Here is a 23,089-nt window from a genome sequence, read left to right as displayed (position 1 = left end):
TATCCAAAAATGACAGCTGACGGCAAAATCGTGGTGCATATATGCATAGAACAGTCAAGACCACAGCCGCCACCCCTCACATGGCAAACCTTTTTAGTCCATGATACGCAACAGGGAACATGCATGCGTGAATCTGCTCCAAGGAAGATTTATTTTGAAGGTATAATAAGCCAGGGTTTCCCAAACTTGGATCTCCAGCTGTTGTTGGACTACAACTCCCATGATCCCTAGCTAGTAGGACCTGTGGTCTGGGATGAAGGGAGGTGTAGTCCGAAAACAGCTGGAGACCCAAGTTTGGGAAACCCTGGTATAGGCAGAAACAGTCAGTGTCTCCCCTTAAGTTATGTACATCCAAGTTTCCAATCGGTGCAAACAGATAGCCTTCAAAACATCCTAGTTTGACTTAGGGAGCTAGCAAAAGAATTCTCGAAACAGTATTATGTATCTCCTGTCACAGCAGGTCTACCAGCTTCCAAGACCCAATTCATTCAACAAGGCCATTAGACCATTTCGTGCAAATGTGTAAAGACACACTGCTTGTGCAAAAAAAGCCCCAGCATTCTGGGAGACAAATCCACTACCTTAAAGAATTCACTCTAGGCACCTGCTATAGACATATACACAACCTCTCTGTTTTTATAAAGCTACACAATGTGGGAAGCTTCTGCATTGGAGTGGTCTAGGACCTTTACGTTTAGAAGTGAACCTCGTTGCAGCTGAATGTTTTATGCGCATGCACAATGCACACACACACACACACACACACTATGGGCCAATGTTTCCAGGCTGCAAATACAAGCTACCAAGTACCTACCCTCCAAAATGCAGGAACACACTGAGCCTGCCGCACACTCACGTACGGACACACTGTTTGGTGTCAACTCACCCAAAGGGATGCAAGCGAAAGCTCGAAGTGACAGGCTACACACAAAACATCAAACAAACAGAGGAACGCGTAGGAGGAATCACGGCGGCTTTTATTTTTAGCCCTTGTAGCCAAGACCAAATAAGCGCAAAAAGACACTGGAAATGCCCCGGAAATGCCACAGATTTGCACATTTCCTTTGGCAACTGCTACATTTGCAGTCTTGCAACGACTTAGCTGTACAACAACAACAACAACAACAATAATAATTTATTATTTGTACCCTGCCCATCTGGCTGGGTCTCCCCAGCCACTCTGGGCGGCTTCCATCAAATATTAAAATACATTTAAAATATCACAGTTTAAAAACTTCCCTAAACAGAGCTGCCTTCAGATTACAACCAACTTGACCAAGTGAGGAAGCCTAAGAGATTTAGGACCAGACGTGGATATTAACGTTTCCAAATCTCTCAATCATGGTGGGGTGATCAGGAGACGTTAAGACCCTACAAAGCCAACGATTTGCCGGAGGGTGCCCATTGAGTCTTCCAGCCAAATACACCTACACTTCCTACACTAACTTTCATCAATGCACTCAGTATCTGATCCCTTTATCTAAAAAAATAAATAAATAGCAAGCAGCTTAGAGGAGAAGCAGAGTGGAAGGAATAGAAAGAATACGATCGCTATTTTCTAGAACGAACAACGTGAGCAACCGTGAATTGCGAGGGTGCAGGTGCAAGGATGAAGGTTAAAGGCACATTTCTGGTAATCCCTACCACCCAGAGGAATTCTCCATTTTCATGGTGCCATCTGCTACCGCTAACCCAATTGATTATCTGCCGCTCCCCGCTGAGTCTAGTTAAGTTCTCCTTCCTAGCACGGAAGATGTCTCTGGCCAAATGACTAAGGCCAACCTGAACACATTCCAGTGCCTTCGAGAGAAAGACAATGATTTATCCATGTCGGGGTGAAGCATCTTAAAGAGGACCACACAAAGATTATGGTTGCCATGGGACTGCGGCTGGGAATGATGGAGATGAACACTAAGACACACTGTCTTAGCGGTGAAACATTTTGTGTATGTGTCAAATATTATTGTGGGCCTTTACGTCTTTAACGGGGGGCGGGGGGGCGGGGGACGGGACAGGACACCAAAGAACAGGCTCCAAATTGGGAGACATTTTAAAAAGTCAGACGTTAAAACAAGCGGCACTAGAGATATATTCCAAGCGACAGACACGGAGAGACATGAAAATTTCATAAGGCAAGAACAGAGGGAGATGTTGCAATTACGCTACCTTGAGTGTAGCCTGTGACAGGCGGCAAGTCATCTGGAAGCTATAAATATTGGCCCGATTAAAATCCAACCGCTGCCGCCACCCCCCTCCTTTGCAGCCCCGGTAAAAAGTAGGCTGGAAGATGGAAAACTGAAGATTAAAAAAAACAAAAACCTGTATGATAAATCCATCTGCTCCACACAGCCTGCCACTTAAGTCTGGTTATTTAGACCAAAATCTTCTCTGGTGTATGGACCGTTAATAATGTGCCCACAGGTACTCAGGGGTACATCATGGGTGGGAAGCAAAGTCCATTATATTTAGTTAGCACAGAATGATGCTACGCAGTTGCTGATAGGAGTGAGGCCCTGTCAGCACATACACCTCATTCTTAGAAATCTGCACTCATTGCCGATTTGTTAGCAGGCCAAGTTCAAGGTGTTACTATTGGTATAGAAACCTTAACAGCTTGGGACCAGTTAGTTTTTGGGGTCAACCTTGCCCCATTTCTGCCCACTTTGATCGCTCTGAGCTATAAAGCTGGCATTGTTACCACGGGTTCCATAGTTGTGAGAAATCAATCTTTTAATGGGGCGGCACCTAAGCGTTGGAACTCCCTGCCCATTGACAACAGGGAGGCAACTTCCCTCCATTTGGCATCTGCTTAAAACGTTTTAGTTTAGGCAAGCCTATCCAGACGCGGGTGGTCTAAACCACAGAGCCTAGGGCTTCCGATCAGAAGGTTGGTGGTTCGACTCCCCGCAACGGGGTGAGTTCCCGTTGCTCAGTCCCTAGTCCTGCCAACCTAGCAGTTTGAAAGCACGTCAAAGTGCAAGTAGATAAATAGGTACCGCTCCAGCAGTAACATAAACGGCGTTTCCATGCGCTGCTCTGGTTCGCTGGAAGCGGCTTAGTCATGCTGGCCATGCCACAACCCCAGTCGTCTGCAACTGGACCTAATGGTCAGGGGTCCCTTTACCTTTACCTATCCAGACGCATAGATGTTGGTGTATTTTAATCTTTTTTTAAAAAAAAATGTGAGTTTTAATTACGTTTAAATATTTTTTAGTGATCATTTTATACAGGCATGTCCAAAGTCCGTTTCTGGGGCCTAATCTGGCCCACCGGTTGATTTAATCCGGCCCTTGTGGCAGTACATGTCTTGGGGTAAAATTCTTTTAAAAAGCTGAACAACTTCAATCCTAAAAAAGCTCAACAACTTTGGATGGCCCTCATGCTTGCTTGCTTACTTCATCAAATCTGGCCCTCTTTGAAAAAAGTTTGGGCACCCCTGATTTTATAGCAATCAAGCAGTTTGTACATTTTGTTAAAATAAATAAATGCTAGGTCAGAGTACACCCATTGCAGTTAATAGACTGGCTATACTACTCTGAGTATAATAGACTAGCCAATACAGTGGTACTCGGGTTAAGAACTTAATTCGTTCTGGGGGTCTGTTCTTAACCTGAAACTGTTCTTAACCTGAAGCACCACTTTAGCTAATGGGACCTCCCGCTGCGCTGCCAGAGCACAATTTCTGTTCTTATCCTGAAGCGTTATTTCTGGGTTAGCAGAGTCTGTAACCTGAAGCGTCTGTAACCTGAGGTACCACTATACTCAGAGAATTAATAGAGTAGCTATACTACTCTGAGTACAGTGGTACCTCAGTTTTCGGACATCTCCATTGCCAAACGTTTCCGTTTTCGAACGCTGAAAACCCTGAAGTAAACACTTTCATTTTTCCAACGCGCCTCAGAAGTCGAACAGCTTCCACTGTGTGTATCTGTTGTTTTTCACAATTTTCTCTATTGAATTGGCAGGCCGCCCTTTGTGCCTCGGTTTTCGAATGTTTCGGAAGTGGAACAGTCTTCCGGAACGGATTATGTTCGAAAACCGAGGTACCGCTGTGTAAGTTAGTTGGTCCGCAAAAACACTGAGCTTGAATATGTGTCCTCCGATCCATAAACACCTCATCTGTTCTTTTCAATCTAGACAAACATTGTAGGTCTCTCCACTGAGTTGTGCTTCGACCACATTTCGTTTTTTGCTAATGGAACCATGTGATGCTCTCATACCAGCATGATTGGCGAAGAAGAAGAAGAAGAAGAAGAAGAAGAAGAAGAAGAAGAAGAAGAAGAAGGAGGAGGAGGAGGAGGAGGAGGATGTACCAACTGGATTTCTGTCATTCCTTTGAAATCTCAAAAGATGAGTCCCAGTATCAAAAACCAAGGGGCTGAGGGCTCTTGATGTTCTCTCTTAGATCACTGATAAGGGAGATCTCAATTTTCATCAAGGGTGTGGCATGAGCCCTGGGGATCTCCAGAGTTCAATATGTAGTCAAAGAGACTGTGTAACCAAAACAAAACCTGAAGTTCCCCATGCATGCTTTGAAACTTGGGGCCAGGGGCTTGCTGGGAATGAACCATAATCCCTGGACTCCTAGCTTGCTTTTCATTATTTCAAGACCATTTGTAGAACCTGAGCTAGGACACAAAGATGTCTCCCATTTTTGCTTTTTTGAGAGGAATAGTCTGCTCCCACTTTCCAGTGTTTTAGCGTCCACCCCCCTCACCCCCAAAAAACGAAGGAAAAAATTCAGTGGACATCCACCCAGTAGCATGAAGCACCTTTGACCAAGATTCCTGGCAGTGTTCAAAAATTAAAAGCCAAACCAGTATACCCACAGCCAATGGCAACAGGTCCAGGAATTTAAGACACTCAGCAAGAAACAAAACTTAAAATGTACTGACCCTAGGGAGAACAAGTGCTGGTATTCCAAACACACTCTTGTTGCAACGCATGATCAGTGGAAACTTTCAAGTATAACTTTAAGGAAGAAAAACTCATTCTCTCTTGAAGAAAACCAGCCAATGAAAAGCTACTGGGCATTATTTCGTATTTTGCATTTCAGTTCAGAGTTAGTTTTACACACAAAAAAAGTTTGTTGAGACACATCTGAAATGCTCTGAAACAATGTATTTCATTAAAAAAAGAGAGAGAGAAGTACACCCCCCTTCTAAACCTTGGAACCACAAGAAGAAGAATTTCAATTTGAATGGATTAGACAGAGCATCTGCTTCCTTCACAGATGGCTCTCAGATCGAAAGGCAAGGTAACCTTATGTGGAGTCAGAAGATTGGTCACTCTGGAGCGCCATAATTTTAGGGCTGGAAGCTATGGCTTCAGAAAATGGGGTGGGGAGAGGGGGGAAAAGAAGGAAGCCGTAAGCTCATCAACTAATTATGTGACCAAGACAGCTTGAGAACGCCAAACAGCTTGGGAATTCTCATAGTCTCAACACTTGAGAAATTTGCAACAGGATTTCAACTGAATGGGCAGTCACACAAAATTTGCTGGAATGTAAATGGAGGCACAGAGGAGATATCAAAAGAAGGTAGGGAAGGCCACACAAACGCACACACCGCTTTTGCTTTCTGCTTACCTGTCAGCTTTCAACAGCAAATTAGATGGCAGCTCTGTAAGCAGGTTGTGTTGCACGTCCAAGACCTCGACATGCGTCCGTTCGATCCTCTCCGGTAGCCTGGCTAATTGATTGTGTCCTGCGAGCAACTTCCTCAAGCTGATATTGCAAAATAACCTGGGGGGTGGTGTGGTGGAGAAAGAAACAAACAGTAAATGAAACAATACCAAGACTTGTGGTGCAGTCCTCTCAGGGCCTCTTCATGGACCAGAAGCCTAGGCACAGCATCCACTTTCTGGTTAAACTAATCACGGTTTGTCATAACACTCAAACAAGAAATGGTTAGTTTAAACTATGGTTTCCTGAAACACAATGGCCTGGCTCAGACGTAACACTAAACCGTGGTTTGGCATTACAGAAAGCAGCCTCGGGCTTGCATACTTTCCCTTCCTTGCAACCACGCCAGAAGCGAGAGGAAGCATTTGCTTTGTCATTGTGTCTGAACTAGGCCAAATTGTGGCTAGTTTGAACTAGGGTTTCTTGAAATGACCCAAAGCCTTTGTTACTGATCTGAGTTTGTTCTGAAATGTACACTTAAAACACTTTAGGCACACCCCTCAAAATATAATACAGTACTGTAGTCAAGAAGTCTAGGCTATGGCTCTCTTCTGAACGTACTCTGTGAGGAAACCCGAGTTTGTGGCTGTGTGGTGTGCGAAACACTTCTCCTACACAACCCCTGAGCAGTGCCACTTGTTTGAAAGTGCTGTTTGGTCAAAGTCTCTTTCCATGTGGGGGGGGGGAACCACCCAAGGAGAATCAGTTCCTAAAATATTGCTCATCCAATATTTCCCCTCAACCAAAAATGACTCAACATCTTCTAATATTCTTCCTCTCCTCATCCAAATTCTTCCCCTCCCCTCCTTCCCCCTCCCCTTTTTAATACTAGACTAACATAAGGCTTCCTTCCAGTTCTACAGGGAATGAAATTTATCTAATCCGCTTTACTGTCTTGAGCTTTTTACATGCTAGGGGCGGCCAACCGTTCTGTTTCCACATAGAGAAGGGGGAGGGAGATAAAGAGAGAGATGCTTTATAAGACACATTAACGGGCAATATGGCTTCTGAAAAGCCAATTGAACTAAACAAATTTAGAGCTGGAAATCGAAACCACACCATGAGTCTGCATTTCTTCTTTTTTTAAAAAAGTTCTCAAACACTGATTTTGAATCAGGTGATCTTTTGAGGGGTGGGGAGGGATGTATCTTGCTGAAGATGGGAGATTATTCTCGTCTGCCACCTGCCTTGTTCTCCCTGTGGCTGCATCTGTATGTCTTAATCAGAAGGCGCCCATGCCCCATGGTTGACCCTTCTTTCAATCAAAGATTCACAAATTACTCAGCACTGCAGATGCCTCCTCCGCCCGTTTACGTATTAGAAAACACACACACACACACACACACACACACACACACCCCACCCCAAGCCCTCCTCCCCACCAAAACCCATGCCTTTTCCCACTTCTCCCTTACAAATCAGATCCACCCATCGTCGTCATCAGGCCACAAACTACAGGTCACCGGGGCCATCGTGCCAAAGCAAATCAATAAGACATTGTTTTCCCTTGGTGGGTGCTGTGAGATAATCTGCACACGTGCCATCATTCGCAGTTATCTCAGGATGACGACTGGGCTGCATCGCACAACTGAGGACGTTAAGTCAACAACCTCCACTTCACTTGTTAAAGACAGCACACGAGTGGGTGTGGTTGCTAAGTTTGTTGTTCCCTCTCACTTTCTCTTGGTAGCGTGCCCAATCTAGCACTGAAACAAACGTTTGTGCACTTTCCCTTTTAATGCACTGTTGGGAATTTGCTGGAGCTTAACTTGAAGGAGGGGGTTGTCTCTCTTGCCTGCAGAGTTGCCAACAGCATAAACTTTAGCCATTTTGTGTGTGTGTGTGTGTGTGTGTGTGTGGCAGGCATCAAAACTACAGGAGCATGTTTCTAAGCTGTAGAGAAGACCACTTTATGAATCAGCTCTTTATGGAGTGAGGGGACAAGGCTGCTGCTATGCTCACGCCTGCAATTCAAGACCTTCATCAATAAAGTATATAAAAATCAAGAAGCCTTGTTTAACGCTCGCAGGAGGCATTAAAAAAGATGACTATGACTGTATCCCAAAGTGTGAGAGTGTGTGTGTGTGTTTATAACTTTGCTCTTACACCTTTGTGCTTTGTAGATTTGTACAGAGGGACTACAGTTCATTGGAAGAACACATGCTTCCCATGAAGAACTTTTTGGGTTCACTCTCTGGCCTTTCTAGCAGATGATGAGGAAGATCTCCCCTGCCTGAGACCCTGGAGCTGCTGCCCGTCAGAGGATACGTGGGCAAGATGGACTAGCGGCCAGCCTTCTGCATAAGGCAGCTTCACATGCTGAGATGAAAACAGTATCTGCTATTCTAGTAAGCAGAAATTATTCAGAACTGCCCATGCACGCACACGCTAATGCTTAGTCAACTCTGCATGTATTCTGCATCCCCCCCCCCCTTTTACAATCATTGTGCAAACCAAGAGCATAGTACTCAACTCACTACTCCAAGTTTATTTTGCTTGGTTAACAAGGACAGCTCCTACCCCTTAGAAAAAGTCTTGGAAGTGTGTGAGCAATACCTGGTGAAAACTCGGAAGCCTAGGGAAGTGGAAGCAGTTAGTGTTCTTTTTTTGACCAACAGAAACATAACCAATTGCATAAACTATGCCAGCCTTCCCTAAGCTAGTCGTTGGACTCCTAGCTCCAAACATCATCATCATTATTTATTAGATTTGTAAACATTCCTGGCCACTGGTCATGCTGATGGGAGCTGGACTTTGACAGCATCTGGATGTCACCAGTTTGGGGAAGCCGGATCTAAGCAAATGTATGCAGAGATGCTGGGCTAGCTATAAAATAAAAAATGATCCCTGAACTTTAAAACTGTATTTTTAGATCATTAAGTCTTTCCATTTCAAGCAACTGCTGCCACAGCCATAACAAAAACAACCAAAGAGAGCAAAGTGTTCTTACAGACTGGAAACCTAACCAAGATAACATTAGCTGCACTCCTTAGTGATTATAAGTGATAATCCAAAACATTTCAACAATACCATACCCCCCCCCACAAGGCCTTTAACCTAATGCTTTCCATCCTGCCTTTTTCAGCCTTGAATCCACATTTTCCTCTCTAAAAACCATTTGCGTTTTCTCATCTCTACTTTTTCAACTTGTTTACACACAAAGCGCTTTGGTACTAAATCCTCTATGTGGTGACCAGTTGCCTTTATTGCTCCATCTGCCATCCAATCCTTTTTAAAAAAAACATTGTCAGGTGTTAAGAGCTGGGCAATATCTGGTTTTCAGCTTTGTGGTGGCACTGTGGGTTAAACCACAGAGCCTAGGGCCTGCTGATCAGAAGGTTGGCGGTCCGAATCCCCGCGATGGGTTGAGCTCCCGTTGCTCGGTCCCTGCTCCTGCCCACCTAGCCGTTTGAAAGCACGTCAAAAGTGCAAGTAGATAAATAGGTACCTCACCGGCAGGAAGGCAAACGGCGTTTCCATGCGCTGCTCTGGTTCGCCAGAAGCGGCTTTGTCGTGCTGGCCACATGACCCTGAAGCTGTGCGCTGGCTCCCTCGGCCAGTAACACGAGATGAGTGCCGCAACCCCAGAGTTGGACATGACTGGACCGAATGGTCAGGGGCCCCTTTACCAGCTAAACATCGTGATTATACTGATATATCACAATGTCTGAAATAAAGATGGAGCTATGCAGAGACACTGGCTGGCTTCACTGTTTTTCCCACGGTGTGATTTTTGCATAGCGTACACATGTACACACACACACACACACACACACATTTTGATTCACAATATATTGGCTGCTCAAAAACTATGAAATTGATGTCACAATATGGACTTAAAACAGGTTTAGGACGGTATTACCGCTATATCGCCCCAGGCCTATAAGGTGTTTGTTTTTTGTTTATTTGGTGGAGGAGAGGCAGAGATTCTGTTTACGCCATGTAGCCACAGGACAGGTTCCTAGGAAACTGCCTCATTCCAGGTGAGACCATTTGCTCATCTAGTTCAGTTGTGTTGACACCAAATACCAGTGGATTTCATGGCTTTCAATCCCTCCTAGCCCTACCACAAGATTCTGTAGATCCTCTACCATTAAGCCATGGTCCATTGAGATTCAAAATGTTTTTTGACTACTGAGAAGAACTACTTTAACATTTATTTAAGGAGCCAGGCATCACAATCTTACAGCGTCTGTCTGGATTAAAGAGAATCTTAGAATCATAGAGTTGGAAGAGACCACAAGGGCCATCCAGTCCAACCCCCTGCCAAGCAGGAAACACCATCAAAGCATTCCTGACAGATGGCTGTCAAGCCTCTGCTTAAAGACCTCCAAAGAAGGAGACTCCACCACACTCCTTGGTAGCAAATTCCACTGCCGAACAGCTCTCACTGTCAGGAAGTTCTTCCTAATGTTTAGGTGGAATCTTCTTTCTTGTAGTTTGAATCCATTGCCCCGTGTCCGCTTCTCTGGAGCAGCAGAAAACAAACTTTCTCCCTCCTCTATATGACATCCTTTTATATATTTGAACATGGCTATCATATCACCCCTTAACCTACTTTTCTCCAGGCTAAACATACCCAGCTCCCTAAGCCATTCCTCATAAGGCATTGTTTCCAGGCCTTTGACCATTTTGGTTGCCCTCTTCTGGACACGTTCCAGCTTGTCAGTATCCTTCTTGAACTGTGGTGCCCAGAACTGGACACAGTATTCCAGGTGAGGTCTGACCAGAGCAGAATATAGTGGTACTATTACCTCCCTTGATCTAGACGCTATACTCCTATTGATGCAGCCCAGAATTGCATTGGCTTTTTTAGCTGCTGCATCACATTGTTGACTCATGTCAAGTTTGTGGTCTACCAAGACTCCTAGATCCTTTTCACATGTACTGCTCTCAAGCCAGGTGTCACCCATCCTGTATTTGTGCATTTCATTTTTTTTGCCCAAGTGTAGTACTTTACATTTATCCCTGTTAAAATTCATCTTGTTTGCTGTGGCCCAGTTCTCTAATCTGTTAAGGTCATTTTGAAGTGTTATCCTGTCCTCTGGGGTATTAGCCACCCCTCCTAATTTGGTGTCATCTGCAAACTTGATCAGGATGCCCTCAAGCCCATCATCCAAGTCATTGATGAAGATGTTGAATAAGACTGGGCCCAAGACAGAACCCTGTGGCACCCCACTAGTCACATCTCTCCAGGATGAAGAGGAGCCAGAAGAAGAAGAAGAAGAAGAAGAAGAAGAAGAAGAAGAAGAAGAAGAACGGAGGCTGTGTTGCAGCTTACAACACAATGGCACCCTGTGAGGTTAAAAAACATCAAAAAGAAGGCAAAAACAAAATACCCGTCCATCTGTAACCGAAACAAGCTAAACACTGACTCAGCAATTGTTTCTGAATTGTGCATCCTGTTCCTACTTGTGTAACTATGTCTGCAAGACTCACCGGGCAGGCAGTTCACATATTTGATTGTGGCCCAGATCTAGAACTTCCAGCTTCCTGCTGTCGCAGACCCATTCAGGGAGGCTCTCGAGGTGGTTTCTGCACAAGGGGGGCAACAAACGGAACAGGTTAAGAGGTATGGAAAAACTAGCATACGTGTTTTAAACCAGGATAGGCGATGCAATGAAATGTTTGGGGCCGCAAATGCAACTTGTCCCAACACTTTGGCCAGACACAGTCATCTGTTGTTTCAACCCAGCCGCTCATCTTGGGATGGAGTTCGCCGCACAAATCAAGGTTTCCACAATTCTCAACCCACAATCTGCAAAGTGATGTCATGCAGTTCAACAAAAGCTTATTGTTGATCATGAGCATCACAGGTGCATCTAACAGTAACATGTGGCAATTGCACTTTGCTTTGCTTGGGAGCAAAAGCTTGCTTGCTTGCAAAAGCAAATCAACGCTGTAACAAATGCTAATAGCAACTGGAACAGCAGCAATGTGCTTCCTTTCAAAAGTGTAGCTTTTCTTACATGCTCGCATGTGTTGCCATTGTATATATTTAGGATTAGCCGGTGCACTTTTTTGAATGCTCATTCAATTCAGGTGCAGCCAGATGTTGTTGGACTCCCAACAACCAGCTGCTCCAGCAGTCGGCATGGCCAACAGTGAGGGATGTTGCAAATTGCAATCTAACAACCTCTGGAGGGTCCTACATCGACTGGCCCTGCACTTACACATCAATCTTGTCTTCAAATATTTTTTACAGCACAAAGAGTGTGTGTACCAAAATCCCAAACTACTCTGCACAGAAACTTCCAAGATGGCATTTTCACAAGAACTAGAGTTTAGACAAAGGAAACAGGGTCAGTGGCAATTCAACCAGATTCAGGAGAACTCCCAAGAACCGTATTCCTTCATTACCAACATTTACTCTACAAATGAAAGTTTGTGCCCACAAATATATCCTGCTGCATGGATCCCTTTTTCTTTTGGTGGGTTTTAAAGACGGCAACTGAGCAGGATGTTTAGATATTTTCTTATTCAGCCCAGGGGAAGTTTACACAAAATGCTGGCTTGCAGCTCTGTCCTGCTCCATCCTTTACACTATCAACAGTGCTTTGCTTATAGTGAACTGAGTACATTTCCAGTAGAATACCAGCCTGGAAAATAAGGGGACTTTTTTTAAAGGCTTTACTTGTCCCTAACTCAGCTTTAAGCTGAAAGTATTTGCAGGAAGACAAAAACTATATCATTCACATTTTGGGGTTGTGCAATAAATGAGAAAAGAAAGTGAATATATAATCTTGTTATGAAAACAAGCTGTCAACATAGCTAGCCTCAGATATTGGGAAGTCAGATATTCCTCATTACGATGACTTGTGGAAATAACGGGGGGGGGGGGGGAGGACACACTGCTTTTTCTAATAAATTACTTATCCATGCGCACATACTGATGAGATTCTGGCACGCAAATACATTGACTCATGCACTTGTATGCTTCAAGTCACTGGCAGCACCCTCAGGCAACACCCTTGTCTCTTTGGTGCTCTTGTTTGGACAAAACAGTCGCTTCGCTCTTTAGGACAACTCAAGGTCTGGTGCTCTTTTTAAAACAACAACAAAAAAAACACCCACAACAATGCTCAAAAACGCAAATGACCTCCTCTGCTTAGAATCATGTTGTTTTAATCCTACCATGCAGGCTCTTGCAGGCATCAGAAACAGCATCGCATGCATGGAATCGGAAAACTTTTCTTTTTTTTAAATCTAGCTGCGTTTGTGTAAGTGCCCTCAGCGGATGTTTTCGCAGGAGGGAAGGCAGACAGAGGTACCAAGCAAAACCAAAAAGCACATGTGTACGCAATGGGAGCGAATCCATCCAATGCACCTTCCTTTCCCGTCCTACAACATCTTCCTGTCCCCACAGATTTGTTCTAACAACCCTAGGGTCATACATTATTGTTTGTAAGGGGATTTCCCTCAGCGCCTCAGATTAAGCCAGGCATAGGCAAACTCGGCCCTCTAGATGTTTTGAGACTACAACTCCCATCATCCCTGGCTAACACAGGCAGTGGTCAGGGATGATGAGTGTTGTAGTCCCAAAACATCTGGAGGGCCAAGTTTGCCTATGCCTGGCTTAAGCACTGTGATTCGAGGGAGAGTCCGCATATACAGCTGAAACTCGAAAAATTAAGAGTATCGTGGAAAGGTTCATTTCTTTCAGTAATTTCAACTTAAAAGGTGAAACTAATATATGAGATAGACTCATGACATGCAAAGCAAGATATGTCAAGCCTTTATTTGTTATAATTGTGATGATTATGGTGTACAGCTGACGAGAACCCCAAATTAACAATTTCAACTTCGAGGTTTTCATCGGCTGTACGCCATAATCACAATTATAACAAACAAAGGATTGGCATATCTCACTTTGCATGTCATGAGTCTATCTCATATTAAACTCCAATAGCTAATGAAAACACTTGCTTACATAAATGGACTTTTCCATGATATTCTAATATTTTGAGTTTCACCTGTAAGCCAAGGCCTTTAAGTTAGGGCTATTTTACTAGTGCGCCTAAAGATTTGCTCCGCAGTGTAATTTGAAAAATAACCCAGGTCCAATGCTGCAGTGTGTCTGAAAAACACTTAACCAGATGTATTTGGCTGTGTCTTTTAAGACCCAGAAAACACTCTTCAGATTATTATTATTATTATTATTATTATTAAGATCACCAGACCTCAGAATGAATACATTGATTTGTAGAAGTCATCTTCACAATGAGGAATAAAGGGAGCCTTGACGTTTCAACACACATCTTGACAGATCCAATTAAAATAAATAAAATTTTAATTTTAAGTGAATAAAATTCAAGCACGTGCATGCAGGCACACAGCAGCTAAACGGGATGGGCGTAGGGGGAGAGAGAGATAGAGAGATTCCCTTGTTCCAACCTCTCTGAGGGATGATGCAGACAGAAAATAAACCAAAGTCCAGAGACCAGAAGCAGGCTGTGGGATTTTAAAATGGGTTTCAGAACACCACAGCCTTATTTCAACATAGGTTGGCAACCGTTACATGTAATGCCGAACTACAGTAGAAGATGGAAGCAGAGAGGAGAGAATAAATAAGGAAAGCTCATGCAAACTAATGGATCAATCCTGAACAGTAACCTCAGCTACTTGTGTGTCTCTACAAGCCCTCTTAGCAAGGCTACAGTAATTTTTGTTTCTGCCATGCTAGCACCGTGTTTTCAAAAAGGTATATTAGGGCTTACCTAGAAACATCCATGTAAGTCAGATAGTTCGGAACTGGATACACATCAAGGTGAACAAGTTCTGTGAAAGGAACACAATTAATATATACCAGAAATAAAGAAAAATTAGCATTGAAAATAATGCACTTTCCCAGGTTTGTTGTTTCCCCATCATGCAAGCTGTACATCGCACACAATAAGGAATATTTAATATGGCTTAAAGGGGTCTTCAATAGACATAGAACCTTGGTTCTCAAACGTAATCCCTTCCGGGAGTCCATTCGACTCCTGAAACTGTTCAAAAACCAAGGCGCGGCTTCCGATTGCCTGCAGGAGCTTCCTGCACTCAAACGGAAGCTGCGTCAGACGTTTGGCTTCCGAAAAACGTTTGCAAACCGGAATGGGTTTGCGGCGTTTGGGAGCTGATTTGTTCAGGAGCCAAGCCGTTCGAGTACCAAGGTACCACTGTACACCAGATAGTGGTTTCTTCTATTCCTCCTTAGCTTTCAACAGACAATAGTTCTCTGTTATTTAGGAAAGTTTTCCTCCTGCTGCTTCTGCTTCCTAAAATGCAGTCTCAAATCAGTTCTGTGATCTGAACTGCAAGTCCAATAAGTTACAAAATCTGAGAGCCTGAGGAATATTTTTATCCCCAGGACTAAGACATTTTTAAGGTTTGATTCGTGTGTTTGTGATGTACCACTTCAGACTGCCAGGAGGCAGGGAGAGAAATTCACATGATTGTAGAATTCACAACACACACACACACACACAAAACATCCACACAGAAAACATCCACATCAATAGTTAAATCCTTTTCCCAAGGTCTAATATTCTGCAGGGAGGAAATTTTCACATTTCATGGTATAGAGTAGCGTTCAGTCACCGACCAACCCCGTCTGCAGCGATACAACCCAGACATAGGTTTATCTCCTGAGCGAGAACTAGGCTTATGGTAAATCAATGATTCCCCGCCCAATCATTTCCCAAGGCCATTCTTCACACAGCATCACCAAGCAGCATTTCATTGCACTGCCTTTCGTTTATAGACAATAAGTCTATCCTAACGTCCTCCTGACCTTACATTAAATCCTTCAACTCATGGTAAGCCATATCCATTTTTATGCACTGAACTAACGAAGCCTAATTTTACAATTACACACCATGGAGGCAACGTTCATCAAGTCCAGGTATCCATTGAAACAATGGTTTGGCAATGCTTGGATTCTGCTGCCAATTTCTGAAACCCATGCCACAGCTCAACTATATGGTTATGCATAGGGAAATTTAGGGCGGTCTTCTCTCTCTCTCTTTTTTTTAATAAAAAGAGCTAAGAGGTTACACAACAAATCAATCACCATGTACTTAGGGCCTATCTGCAGTCCAGAGGTGGGAGACGGCAGAAGAAAGAAATGAGAGCTACTTCTGACTGTTCGTAACTCACTGAGCTCAGCTGCCTACTTCAATCAATTCTTCAGTGCTTCCAGCAGAGAGAGAAGACCTCAAGGTCCTACGCTCAGCAGAAACAGCTTTATGCAAAAGACAGTTGTGCAAATCCACTTTATTTGCATAATTTATACAAGCGGACTCTTTTGGCTTTCCCTGGCCCGAGGGTTGTTCTTGCTGCAGAAAATGCTTAGCTCACTCTGAAAACCAGAGCAAGGGACAATAGGCTTTCCTGTTACATGTGTCATGATTAAGTCCAAAGGAAACTAAAAAAAAAAAAGAAATAATACAACAGAGAGGCATGTGGCACCTTAAAAACTAGCAAATGTTAATATGGCATAAGCATTCATCAGACACATGGAGTGTGAACCTCAGTTTTCAGGCAGTGTGTATATATGCACATACAAATGCACATGTGTGTTAAGGGGGGAGGAATGTAAATGGTTGGAGATAAATGGCAAAGGAATGTGAAAATATAGCCTGTGACGGAACTTAAATGCATGCTAAATGGTCCTTCCCAGCAGCAGTAGTTGGTGACAACACAACCATCACAGAATTGTTCAGTAAATTAACACCAATGTAGGGAAGCCAAAAACCTTAAATTTTGCAGTAGTCGTCAGACAGGCAGCAGGCTTTGGATTGAAATTATTGGTTACCTATGGTATGTTGTCATCTTCGCAGAAAGTCCAGGCTGATCGCTCCAGTATTTCAGTAACATATATGTGAGGTGAGTTGAATGTTTAAAATGCACAGAATGAATGCATTATTATTCATTTCTGACTGACACTGGCATGGTGGTCCTCTAAATGGTTTGTATCAGTGCTTGTGCGCTAGGGGCTGGATGAATCCAGAACCTAAACACAGCATGCAAATCCACTGTAAGCTGAGCAGACCAGAAAACACCCAGTCCTTGTCTGAACTGCCTTCAAAGCGAACTTACCATTTGAAGTGGCATAAAGAGCTTTAAGCAAGTATCCGCTGATTTTGAGGCTGACCAGCTGGTTTCTTTCACAGTGCAGTATTTCAATGTTGTTGAAGATGGTGGCATCGAGCTCGCCTAGCTTATTGTCCCGAAGATCGAGCTGGGTGACGTGATGTAGGAAATCAGTGCCGTCCGCCACCAACCTCCTAATGACATTTAACCTGGAGTAAGAGAGGGAAAGAATTATGCTGCTGATGGGCATGTCAGCAAGAGGTTGGAAAGCCAAAGAAAACTTATCATTTTCTCAGTGTCCCAAGTAAAAAATAAAATACAAGCCCAAAATCTGGTGCTCAAATGGGCCCTGTTTTTATATTTCCCGAAAAGGTCATAGTGACTTACATGGAGGTACCCAATGGTCTCCCTCCCAATGTTTATTTTTAAGTAATGCTGCATCTTCAAGTGCTCCCTAGGTCATACACTAGACCCTTTTGCTGAAAATCTTGGACCCCACCATCAATAGGTTGTGAGGCAAACAGCATGAACTGCTCCCAAGTACCTGTCCCTCATTTTGCTGGGGCATTAGCGGATGCCGAAGGATAGCTCAGTTGGTAGAGCACAAGACTCTTAATTTCAGGGTCAAGGGTTTGAGCCCCACAGTGGGTGAAAGATTCCTGTATTGCAAGGAGTTGGAATAAATGATCCTTGTGGGCCCTCTTCCAACTCTGCAGTTCCATAAACTGGCAGGTTGCGTTTTTATCATCATTTCTGCAGTTTTGCTACTGGAGATTGTGCCTATGCAAAATGAAGCTTGATACTGCTCTGATTAGTTCTGAAATGGTAGCAGCCAAAAGTGGGGTCCCATTCATCTTAACCATAGGCATCCTTCTTGCCATCAGGACGTACGCTGAATAATCCAGGCCAATGAAAACATGCATTTTCCAAAGTGCAGCAAACATCAACATTCACATATGAACGCCAACAATCCCAGATCACTTTACCACTGTCAACATTAATTGATGGCGTCTGACTGACAAAGAGGGAGATATACACCAGTGTATGCTGAAAACTCTTACTTTAAGTGGATGTTAGTATTTAGTGGTGCATTTCTGAGATTTTGCTTATACACAAAATTCTTTTGGGGATGCAGATGTTCAAATGGGAATGTGACATTCCCCAAATTTAGGACTTTCACTATGATATATGAATACCTTCATATACTAAAGCCCTGCTTTGAATTCCTCAGAGGATTTAAAAAAAGAAATGGGGAAGAGGGGTTTATAAACATGAAGCTCTGCACATATTCCAGGTTCTCCATTTGGGCAAGGCATTATAATAAAAGTTTGCATCCCACACAAATACCAACAACTGACGATGGTGATGTGATCCAGTGGTCAGTATTTTATATTTGGGGTAGGTCACCCAAACCCATACATGCACATATTATAAATCAAAGGCAGGTCAAGAGAACTTGCCCAGTCCTTGACTTGCTGCAGAAACAAAGGTGATCTATAAAAAGCAGCCACCTGTACAATTTCATTGCACTCTGAAGAGTTCAGTTTTATTTTCAGTGCTGAGCTGACAAGATCGATTAAATCACACCAACAGTAAAATTCTTTGGGGTGCAATGAAAGCTCTGGAAGGACCAGGACTGCCATTTCTTTCTTTCTTTTTTTAAGTGCTCTCATCCCTAGATTACACCATATGCCATCTTCTAGCATACATAAGTTAACTCCTCAACCTGCTCTAACTCCTTAACCCATTAAAACACAGGCATCTCCCTGCAGCTGTATTTGGAATTATCAGGCAATAGCCAAAACCTATGAGCATTTTCAGAAATTTTTTCTGATATGTACATTGTTTTAAATGTTGTATTTTTTAATAAATAAATAAAATCTATTCAGTCTGGATGGGGCATAGAGAAGAGAAGGCCCTAACCATCAGCAGATGTCATTGGTGACATCAGTTGATGGGTAAAGGTGCATGGTTTAGGGGAAATGGCCTCATGGGCCAAAGCGGACATTTTGGCAGGCCAAAAACTGGACCACAGGTCGAACCCCTGAGGTACGACCTATTGAATCCCTCACATACAAAGTCAATAGTATTTGCATGAGGATGAGTAATTATTTCTGGTCAGTTAAAACAGTCTATTTCTCGATTTTGCAGGCTAATGTAATAATATGACAACTAAACGCTGCCAAGCCTGCATTTATTGTAGAGGAAGTCACTCTTAATTTGGTCGCTTGCGTGAAAAAAGAAGCAGAGATATTTAACAAACATCACCCCCTAGCACTGAATGCCCTTGGTCGAAAGTTCAGCATCTGCATATGAAATTGGTGACCAGTCATAGCCAATATCTTGAAACGATGCAGACAGCCATCTTCACTCTTGAGTTTCACCCGTTCTCTCGCAAGGTTACATACCTTAGATCTATATGTTTGATGTGTGGCATTCTGTTCAGCGCCTGCAAACAGAGCGTTTCCATGCAGTTTCCAGACATACAGAGTTTGTCCATGGCAGGCAGCTTCTCTAACACCTCGGGAACGCCGCTGAATTCATTGAAAGAAAGACCAAGGTAGCTAAGCTGCGGTATCCTTTCCAACTCAGCGGGAAGGCTCTGGAGGAAGTTCCCATCCAACAAGAAGGTCTGTAAACTATTGAAGAGAAGAGGGGGTTGTCAACAGCAGCATTTAACCCCCCCCCCACCAAAAAAACCAACTCTTTATAAACATGTATTGAAGCAACTCCAAAAGACCTTCTGGCAGTTCCTCTGTTGTGAGAAGTGAGGTTACAGGGAACCAGGCAGAGGGCCTTCTTGGTAGGGGCAGCCGCCCTGTGGAATGCCCTCCCATCAGGTGTCAAACTGATAAACAACGATGCGACTTTTAGAAGACATCTGAAGGCAGCCCTGTATCGGGAAGCTTCTAATGTGCGATGCTCTGTTGTGTTTTTGTATATCGTGTTGGAAGCCACCCAGAGTGGCTTGGGCAACTGAGTCAGATGGATAGAGTACAATCAATCAATCAAATTATTATTAATTATTATTATTATTACTGCCTATGTTCTGGACCCAAGTGAAGGTGCTAGTATAGAAGAGTTTTTCACAGCTTAAGTCCTCCGTATATGAAGAAGTGAATCCTACACAGGCACTTTTGCTGGCCGTTACAGATTTTGTTGTGCTTAGGCATTTAGCACACACTTTTGCCATGACTCAGGCATCGTTGGCCCATGCTAACCCTCTGGGAGGAGTCGGTGCACTCAGGTTCATGCTGCCCTTGGCCATCTGTACCTACTTGTTCATATCACCGACGGCTGCTGGGATACTTCTGAGTGCATTGCAGGACACGTTGAGCTCAGTCAAGGTTGGAATGCTGCAGACTGCCAATGGGAACTCTCCTAAATGATTGTTGGAAAGGTTAAGGCTCCTTAGCTTGCTGAACCTACGATTGGGGGTGGGGGGTGGGGAGAAGGAGTAAAACAAAACAATAAATTGTGTATTAAATTAAGGTCATGTTATGCAGAAGAAGTGAACTACCCATATACTGTGACCAAGCGGCTGCTTAAGCCACACAAATTTAATTTTCCGCAGCGCTAAGAAAACCATTAGCAATGAGGTGCTGGAAGATCTTCAGTATTAATGGTATTCTCTACCTACGTGTTTCCTCATTGACAAAAGGTGTAGACTTAGGAGGCGAAAATATAGTTGGGGGTGATCAAAGCGTTTGCAATAGTGTCCTTAAAACCCCAGGCATTTACAATTAGAAAATCAGTCGCAGCTCAAATATGTCATACAAAGTAGGCAAGCCTGCAGAGTTTTAAATGCAGTTATTTAAATCTCTGTGCCTATCTTGCATCAGCAATAGTATAGCCATTGATTATGCCAGTAGTATAGCTGTTGCAAAACTGGAGAGACACAAATTCAGAATTATTTCCCCCCAATTATTAACTGGGAAAGGATGAATACTTGGAGCAACCTTGACAAAGACTTTCTTGACACCTAAGGCAACACATCTCAGAGTCGAAATAATCATTTTTATTTTATTTTTTGAAGAACAAAAATTTCTCCTGGTGTTTAGTATACTTTCCTGTAATTCAGCCTTATAGAAGTACCCTTAAAGGACCACAAAGGTGCTATTTATTTCAGTATATACCATGATAAGTTACCATTTGTATTTACCATCCCAAGTTCCAAAATGTTCTGGAAAGTTATCAGCCCTCAATAATCTTTGTTTTATCAGCAAACAAGCTGCACACACACAAACACCTTTTCTGAAGATGGCAGCTGTGTTGCCCCTGCTGCAGCAAAAACAGCTAAGATTCTCACGGCACTGTAAACAACCGCCTAAAACCAAGGAAGCAGCCATCTTCCCATTTGTGAAAGGTTGCATAGCTGGTCACATGGCGCCGATTTTTAATCACCAGGGGTAAATAGGAAAGTGGCGTTTACAAGCTTTTGTTTTAATGCCCTGTTCTTCATTTATGCCAAAGTTCTGCTAAAAACGTGTTCAAACTTTTCCCAAGTTTCTATCTGCAATCACGAGAGCTAGAAACCCATTCTATTTTAAAAATGCAATCTCAGTTTGTCACCATGCAGTGGCAGGTTCTGCAATCTGAGAAATACATTGGTGCCTCTGGTTACGTACTTAATTCGTTCCGGAGGTCCGTTCTTAACCTGAAACTGTTCTTAACCTGAAGCGCCACTTTAGCTAATGGGGCCTCCCGCTGCCGCTGCGACACCAGAGCATGATTTCTGTTCTTATCCTGAAGCAAAGTTCTTAACCTGAAGCGTTATTTCTGGGTTAGTGGAGTATGTAACCTGAAGCGTATGTAACCTGAGGTACCACTGTATTCCATGATCTGCAGCACAATCATACGTCTTGAAAATCCCTACACACACACAAACACACACACACACACACACACACACACACACACACACACACACACTGTAAACCAATTGTACTAAATTATAAGTCTCATGGGGTGTGTATGTGTGGATTTATTTTTTTTTTTTTTATAAGAATTTATTGACATTTTTACTTATAACAACATACAACCTTAACCACACCTACATTTATACACAAACAAAACAAATACAATTACACATCTAATACAAAAATTGCCATGATTTTTCTTCTTAATTAGACATCTCAAAAAAAAAAAAATTTCTTTTTCCAATCTTGACAGTTGACTTCCCCTGCCTTTTCACCTTCGAGTTTGTATCCATGATCTACTTTTTAACCTCTTCCTTTAAAAAATTAAACTTAATTATATATATAAAGTAAAACATTCATCTTAATCTTCATCTTAGTCTTAATCATCTTAATCTATAAACTTAAACCACTTAAAATGACTTCATTTATACTACATCTTCATAAATCCTCACAGATCATCCTCATCAAATCTATCTCTTCTATCCTTTGAACTGCTGCTAATAACATAAAAACTTGAAATATCTCTTTTCATGTTCAAACAAATAATAAAACCAACTATTGTTGACAGTGTTCACCCTCCGATTTCAAAATACCATAACAGATTGCTTTAAATTTTACTTAGTACTTCACCCCACACCCCCTCTGTCCATTCTTCTTCTCCTGATGGCATCAGCACTGAACTTCCATGCAACTTCCCTCTCCCAACGTCCACAGATCCAGGCACAGTCCAAAGCTCTCCTTGCCACGAGCTCCGAGGTATCCAACTCTCCCTCTCTCAGCTTCTCCGGTTCTTTGTAGCATTCCTTTTCTTCTTGTAAATACCTTAATTCTCTGTCCCTGGCCCCCGAGCTCACACCTCGGGGACTGGATATAACAAATCTTGACATCGCCTTGGGGCTGCCACCCCCAACAAGCGAATTTCTTCTCCGAAGTAGCTCATTCATTTCTTCCCATCTTACCATCCATCCTCTCAGCTCTTTGACAAGATTTTCTTCCAAAGTGTCAAAAGTTTTGTTAGCCTCCTCTGTGGGCAGTTGGTTCCATTTCAGACCCCCACACAAGACTTTGACTTTTCTGTAAACTAGTTCCACCTTCAAGGCAGTGAGCCTTTGTTCATCTGTTAGTCCAGAGTTCAATACCAGTTCAAGGACGAAACCCAGCATACTGGCAGAGGAGGAGGAAGTGGGTATCATATTTCTTCTCCTGTCTCTTTGTTCGTCGCCATTTTCCTAAGCTGGAGCACAAGCACCGCAACTTTAAATAGAGATATTTTCCGCTAGTTAGCTTCCCAAGAAAAAAGTTTGCCAGTCTCATGTATCGATTTTAGATACTTTATAACCAGTTCTGTGGCAGCAATCCCTCAAATTGGTTAATTTCTTAAGCTCGAAGGGAGGGAGGCAGGCTGCCTTTC

At 43.1% G+C, this 23,089-nt stretch overlaps 1 protein-coding gene across 1 annotated transcript in view; it reads right to left on the bottom strand.

The window, feature by feature from the left end:
- Positions 1-23,089, bottom strand: part of PHLPP1 (PH domain and leucine rich repeat protein phosphatase 1) — a 148,416-nt gene that overhangs the window by 24,831 nt on the left and 100,496 nt on the right. The window contains exons 6-11 of the mRNA XM_033154564.1: positions 20,038-20,184; positions 19,168-19,398; positions 16,766-16,968; positions 14,401-14,461; positions 11,123-11,218; positions 5,588-5,743 (exon numbers count right to left, since the gene is read on the bottom strand). Coding sequence (XP_033010455.1) covers positions 5,588-5,743; positions 11,123-11,218; positions 14,401-14,461; positions 16,766-16,968; positions 19,168-19,398; positions 20,038-20,184 — 894 coding nt within the window. The remainder of the gene's footprint in view (positions 1-5,587; positions 5,744-11,122; positions 11,219-14,400; positions 14,462-16,765; positions 16,969-19,167; positions 19,399-20,037; positions 20,185-23,089) is intronic.

Source organism: Lacerta agilis, chromosome 7, assembly GCF_009819535.1.
Source record: "Lacerta agilis isolate rLacAgi1 chromosome 7, rLacAgi1.pri, whole genome shotgun sequence".
NCBI classification, from domain to species: Eukaryota; Metazoa; Chordata; class Lepidosauria; order Squamata; family Lacertidae; genus Lacerta; species Lacerta agilis.
Note: the sequence above shows the minus strand (reverse complement) of the source record. Positions and strands in the feature narration are given on the sequence as shown.